At 40.6% G+C, this 7,144-nt stretch overlaps 2 protein-coding genes across 2 annotated transcripts in view; one reads left to right on the plus strand and one right to left on the minus strand.

Annotated features, from left to right (window-relative positions):
- Positions 1-2,663, plus strand: part of LOC107096076 (probable G-protein coupled receptor 174) — a 21,254-nt gene extending 18,591 nt beyond the window's left edge. The window contains exon 3 of the mRNA XM_015392566.1: positions 1,332-2,663. Within this exon, the coding sequence (XP_015248052.1) occupies positions 1,332-2,120 (789 nt within the window). The 3' untranslated portion in view covers positions 2,121-2,663. The remainder of the gene's footprint in view (positions 1-1,331) is intronic.
- Positions 2,664-4,222: 1,559 nt separating this feature from the next.
- Positions 4,223-7,144, minus strand: part of itm2a (integral membrane protein 2A) — an 11,701-nt gene continuing 8,779 nt past the window's right edge. Inside the window, exon 6 of the mRNA XM_015392567.1 lies at positions 4,223-5,508. Coding sequence (XP_015248053.1) covers positions 5,414-5,508 — 95 coding nt within the window. The 3' untranslated portion in view covers positions 4,223-5,413. The remainder of the gene's footprint in view (positions 5,509-7,144) is intronic.

Below are 7,144 nucleotides of genomic sequence, written 5' to 3' on the forward strand. Positions count from 1 at the left end.
TCATCGGGTCTGTTCCTGTTTTGCTGTGACTCCATCCTGGAGAGAAATATTCAGCTGTGCTGCTGCCATCAACACCTTTGTTTCTAGATGTTGGAGCTTGGCCTGTTTTTCCAGGAAATAAAAAAAAAATAATAATTTTGAAAACCAGGTTCCAGAGTAAAGGAAAATCTGTTAGTTTGTACATGAGTGGCATCATTCTTGAAATTATGATGTAGCCCCACCCACCTCATTAACCTGAATGTGACGCTCCACCACTGATGTCTCATGAGATGTCTGTACATGTCCATTGTGCTTTTTAGCGGTTTGGTTGTGATGCTTTGGCAGAGTCACCCGGTACGTTCTTATTTGAAAATGTGAACATTTGTCTGGCCGTTAATGAAAACATGCTGTGTTTATTGAGCACTGAATACAAAAGTATGCCACCCCTCTGATTTTTGTAATAAAATCTTTTTAAATATGTTTGCTTCAAAATGAGCTAATCTAGTTTGATCAAATGTATCCTAACCCTAATGCTACTGTATGTGGTGTTCATATTTTTGTTACTCAGCTGATGTTTGTGAGTCTAAAAGGAAAGACAAAAACACAGACACACTCATCTCGCTATATGTAGTGAGGACCATGTGTTGACCTCCAATGATTCCAGTCATTTTTAGTAACTTTCAACCCTTTGTTTAACCTGACCCTAAAACTAACCCTAACGTCACTAATACACACCCTAGCCCTAAATCTAATCATTAGTAAAACACCTTGTGAGGACCAGCTTACTGTCCTAATTTATAACAACTGGTCCTCACTCTGACTCCTAGACAGGTCCACACACACACTTATGTCACTGTCTTTGTGGGGACCTTCCATTTATTGCGGTTCCATTGACTTCCATTTATTTCCCACTGATCTCCATGGCCTAACCCAGACCCCTACGCTAACCATTACCAACACCTACCTAACCTTAACCCTAACCTAAACTCAATTCACACCTTAGTTCTGTACCTAAGTCCCACCCCAAGAAGAGAACCTTTCCTCATGGGAACCAGTCATTGTTTCCCACTAGTACCTATAAATCCCCAAAGTATAGCATCTTCCCGGGAAATCGTCCTCAAAAGGTAATAAAAACATGGACTCACACAGAGAGGCAGAGAAGTGGAAGGCCTCCCTATCAGGTCTTTGTATGTTGAGTCTCTACATTTTTTTCTTGATCTGTGTTCTTTAAAGAGAATTAGCCAAAGGGAGTTTTCCTAAAACTGGACAGGTCCCACAGCCCCTAAAGCCAGTTAATGAATCAGTGCGTTCTCCCTCTGCTGGCTGCTTCTAAGATCCGTGTCTCTTCCCAGGTGCTGTCCCTGCCTCTGCGGATCTACTACTATCTGAATGACTCCTGGCCCTTTGGCTATCCTCTCTGCATGATCTGCTTCTATCTCAAGTATGTCAATATGTATGCCTCCATCTACTTCCTAGTGTGGATCAGTGTGCGCCGCTGCCAGCTCATCGTGGACCCACTGAAGTACAACTCATCAAAGCAAAAAGGAGACCTGTTGAAATGTATTGTTGGTTGGCTAACCATCTGCTTAGCCTGCCTGGCTTTCCCTGTGCTCAGAGACTACAAACCAGACAAACCCAATGATAAGTGTTTCTCAGAGTTGCCCATGAGACCCATTGGTTATGAACTAGTCTGCATCCTGTTGATATTAGCAGAGCTGCTGGGGTTCATCATCCCCCTTATTGTGGTTTTGGCTTGTGCCGTTTTGACAGCCTTGAGCCTCCGGAAGACGACAGCAGAATGTGTTCCAGACTGTGGAGAAAAACGGAGGGCCTTGAAGATGGTTCTGTGCTGTGCGGTAGTCTTTCTGCTGTGCTTTGCACCTTATCACATCACTATGCCGCTGGACTTCCTGGTAAAAGCAAACATTTTCAAAGACTGCTCCCTCAGAAATCAGATTCAGAGGTCTCATATAATAACACTCTGCCTGGCCAGCCTGAACTGCAGCCTGGACCCACTCATGTACTACTTTACAAGTGATGAGTTCAGGAGGCGCCTAAGCAGGCCGGAGATGCCGGACACCTTAACTTTTAACAGGCGTCTTTCCTGCTTAACTGGAGGAGAGGATGCAGAAGATGAGTAGACTGCTCCTGCTGGCCCTGAGGAGGCATTAACCTGCCAAACACATTCTGTGAATTCCACTGATGAAAATGTGAATTTTAAATAAACGGGAAAAACTATATGAACTAGATGTGAAACTATTGCCCTATTTATATGAAATAAAAATGTGTTTTACTTTTAATTTGGTTTCTCCTTTTACTCTCCTCCATCAGCTTTCAGAGACGGGTGGATCTAAAGGTCCAGGGGGTCGAGTGGAAATGATAAACCTCTTCAATAATGAAGTCATCCTCAAAGTTGATTTAAATCTACTTATGTTGAGATCGTTTTAGGAGTAGACTGAGCAAAACAAAGAATCCACAAACTAGATTAATAGAGACAAATCCTAGGTAAAGATTTAAATTATCATTCAGATCCCATTCTGCTTTAAATCTAGTAGGGACTGCAACTATTTGTTATTTTAGATAATCCATCTATAGATTATTTTTTTGATTGATCTAAAAAGAGATGCTTATTAAACATGTAAAAAAAAACTCTTTCCAAGGCTAACAGAACTGCAATGATTGATAAAGTCTTTTTGGATGCATTTATTCTTACTACTTTTCTGATTAATAGATTGATAATAAATTTGTTTTATAAAGTGATTTTTTTAAAACAGAATTTGAATAAGATGAAGCTCAGAAATTCCACTTGATTTCTGCAAATCGAACATCTAACAAGTTGCTTTTGTTTTTACCTTTAACGGGAAATGTGGATGTTTTGTACAATTTTTGCTTCATTGCAATGCAATGATGCTTCGATGTCTTTGGTTTTTGTCCTTTGACGACCTACCTACAAAAAAAGCCTGACATTTTAAAAGAATGAGGTGAAAATAATTGTGGATTTTCTTCAAACCACAGAGTGAAAAAAAATTGCACATACTATCCTAAAACACGCTGCAGAAAAAATAAAGGGAGCACCAATATAAAGCATCCTAGATCTGAATGAATGAAAGATTCTCATTAAATTCTTTGTTCAGTTCAAAGCTGAATGTGCTGACAACAAAATCACATAAAAATCATCAATGGAAACCTAATAATTGAACCAATGGAGGCCTGGATTTGGATGAAAGTGTAGAATCACTCCAGGCTGATCCAGCTGTGATGTAATATCCTTCTAACAGGTTTTGGAGTGTTGGTGGCCTCCTCCTGATTCTATGACCTCCCTACAACACCTGGGCTGCCCCTGATGAGGAGGAGGATGGTCCACTGCAGGAGGTCCAGCACTGTCCTGCATTAGGAGGAACCCAGGTCCAACGGAACCAGCAGATGGTCTCACCAGGGGTCGGAGGAGCTCATACCTACCGAGCACATGGAGGGCTGTGTCTCTTACAGCCTCCTCCACGTCTCCTGGTAGCTCCTCCAGCCTCTACATGGGGACACGCAGCAAACCTTCTTGCCGTAGCTCTCATTGATGTGCCATCCTGGAGGAGCTGCACTACCTGAGTTACTTGTTAAGGTTGCAGAGTCCGCCTCATGCTACAGCGAGTGTGAAAGCACCAACATTCAGAAGTGACTAAAACATCCGTCAGAGAGCAGAGCCACTCCTTTATTGACTTAAGTCTTGCTAACTGCCAATAATTTGCATATTTCATTAGAAATGAAACTGATTGTCAGTGTTGCTTCCTGAGAGGACAGTTTGATTTCACATAAGTTTAATTGATCTTATATTCTGTTATGTTTTCCCTTTATTATTGTGAGCAGTGTATAATAAACTGTAAAACTCAGCTGATTGTGTGACATTTACTTCCACATTTGAATTATCAAGTTTCCTGGGACAGCATCATTCACAGCGGCTCACCGGGGCAGATATCAGGATTCTAGAAAGCCGATAAAAACCTGGAGTTCTCTTCCAAAAACACAACGATGATGAAACAACCTGTGTTCAAGTTCCAACCGACCAACAGTTTATTTCTAATCCATGTTCTTCATTTCTCCTCACCGTTTAGAGTCATAACATTTTCAGCTAAGCAAAATGCTGAGTCAGCTAAGCAAACTCAGAGTTCACATTTAATAAAATATGAAATTTCAATAAGTTCTCTTTTAAAATTCATTTAAATTTTACTTTGTTTAATCATTACACTCTAAGTAGGTTAAGAAAAGCAAGTTTATTTCACATTACAATGAAGTTAATTTCAGTAGTTTCACACCAGCTTGTTTCTTTCTAGACTTTAAAGGCATTAGCATCTTTAGCTCCACTGATTGTCTTTCTGTGTGGAGTCATCTACAGCAACGGCTTCGTTTTGACCCCAACAAAGCCGTTTCAGAAAAATATTCTTCAGATTGTTGTTTCTGATGGGATTTCCAACTCGAGCTTAATGATCTTAATTGAATTGTTAGAAAAATGCCATCCTTGTTTTCTTTCATGTGTTAAGGTCAAACTAAAAGCAGCTCATAAAGTTTAATTTCAGCCGATATCGAGTTGTTTTCTTGAAAATGGCAACTAAAGAGATTTTAGGACCTCCCATCTGTTGTGTCTTTAGTCACATGATTCACACAGGACTTAAAATTAACTGTAATTTATCTTTAAAATGTAAACCTTTAAATATCACAATTAACTATGCTAATGCATTACATCTGTTTTTGTTTATGTTAATTACACCAACAAATTCATAAATCAAACATTTCCCCTCTAGCTCCACCCCTCTGGTTTCCCTCTTCCCTTTTTTATAGCTAACATCTATAATTGTTTCTACACAAACACAAAAACTGAAGATACTGAAGTTTAACAACAGTTACTCTAAATAAAACAGCAGGATAGCCCCCCACCCCAACCCCGGAGCAGCAAATGTCATAGTGTTCAGAAATGTAAACCACAAGCGTGCGATTGACGTGCTAAAGCTGCAGTGCCCCCACCAAAATAGCAGCATGCTGGTTAAGCTGCTCTACAGATGATGGTGACATAAAACACGACATAATCTGATGCTTTCTCAGAATGAGTAGGATGCTGAGGAGAACGGCCAATGCCTCCAATCTACTAGGATAACTGCAGTTAGGTTGGTCTGCAGGAAGCAACACAACAAAATAGATCTAAGCAGAATAGATGATTCTCTGAGTTTCTACATCAATAATGAAACACTGAATACTGGAGCTATGACCTAAGCAGGTTAATACAAACACAGCAGCAGTGACTCTGTAACATAAATTCACTGAACACAAGCAGGAGAGGCTAAAGGATCTGTACAAAAATAGCTTCCTGTGGAAGGTGGTCCCTCGTTCCTCCTGGTCCTCCATCAGTGGGGCTCGCCCCGTTCCTCTGCAGCCATCACCCTGTTTCCCATCAAGCCTTGCAGATTCGGGTCTCCGTCACAAACTTGTTCTCAAAGTGGTGGATGGTGAAGCAGTCCTCGGGGGAACGCTTCTGGATGTTTCCGCCTGACAAACACACACCAAGAGCAGTGGTAAGTATTTCAGGCTCTGTTGTTTCTATAATTCATCTTCCACTTTCTGATCCAAGTCATGTTTATTCTTAAATATATATTTATTACCTTGTGGGGCTTTTATGTTTTTGCTGATCTGAGTTTTGAGAATTGTTCTTTTAGACATAAAAAACCCAAAAACCCTGTTCTGGATCAGGTTTTGAGGAATATTTTGGGAAAACACTTTTAATCATGACACAGAAAACTTTTATACAGGGTTCCCACACTTCAACGTCAATATCCAGTTCAAGAACTGTCAAGGATTTTCTAGTACGACTTCCTCAAATTCAAGGACCAATTACTCCCTGCTACCAATTCAAACGATTTCACATCATGTCATCTCAGGACACCTTATAGATCCAGATCAACCAGATCATCCAGTCAGATTGGTTCAAAAATTTCTATTTGAGGAAAAGGAGCAGATTGCATCGACTCACTGACCCTGGCCAACCAGACTGAATCACAGGAAGCGTTGACCAATCACAGCACAGGAGGTGGGGCTTTACAAAGTGTGACTCACAGTGCCAGAATTACCCATAATGCATCACGGCTTTCCTGCTAGCATAACAATAGGCTGGCAACCACAACGGAGCGACATTGCAATGAAAATTAAAAACGTAATTAGAGAGAAAACATTAAGGGGGAGCGGTGGTCTTGTGGTTATAGAACTTGGAATCCAGAGGTTCTGAGTTGAAGTCCCACTACCACAGACTACCACTCTAGGTCCCTGAGCAAGACCATTAGCCCCACACAATGGCAGCCCACTGCTCCCCAAGGGGATGGATTAAATGCAGAGATTTAAAAAATAAATAAATAGTTCACTGATTGTTCATTTGATGGTTTAAAATATTTCAGAGTGAGTTGTAGTTATCTGATTGGTCACTAAAATTATTTTTTGCACGGTGTGTAAGTTTGCCAAAATAATGTCGGACTCTGTAATTTTCTCTGGTCCCCTCCCTGATCTGACCAGGAACGACATGTTTAGCCGCATGTCGTCATTCAACCGCTGGTTGTCTAGGTGGTGTCCTGAAAACAACGTGGGCTACATTAATAATTGGCAATCCTTTTGGGGAAAGCCTGGTCTGATTCGGAGAGACGGCATCCACCAGACCAGGAAGCAGAGGTGTAGTTTAACAGACCTCTCTGCAGCTTTTCTACTGTTACCCAGTTTTTACTCCATCCAGACAGTGTCTTGCCCACAACCAAAATCTAATAAATTAGCAAATATTCCCAAACGAGTAAATCATGATAATCAAATTAAAATAACTCCAATTGGGGAAAAAGTTAAAATGATTAAATGCGGTCTGTTTAACATAAGATCTCTTTGCTCTAAAAGTCTGCTAGTTAATGACTTGATTTGTGATAATCACATTGACTTATGTTGCCTTACAGAAACCAGGCTGCAGCAAGAGGATTATGTGACCATAAATGAGGCAACTCCTTCAAGCTATTTAAATTTTCACATCCCCAGAAGTTCTGGATGAGGAGGAGGAGTAGCAACAATCTTCCAGTCTGACTTACTGATTACTCCCAAAACAGTTAATACCTACAACTCTTTGAACATTTAACCCTTAATTTCCCTGATCCAAATT

Source organism: Cyprinodon variegatus, unplaced genomic scaffold (assembly GCF_000732505.1).
Source record: "Cyprinodon variegatus isolate N-32 unplaced genomic scaffold, C_variegatus-1.0 Scaffold596, whole genome shotgun sequence".
NCBI lineage: Eukaryota > Metazoa > Chordata > Actinopteri > Cyprinodontiformes > Cyprinodontidae > Cyprinodon > Cyprinodon variegatus.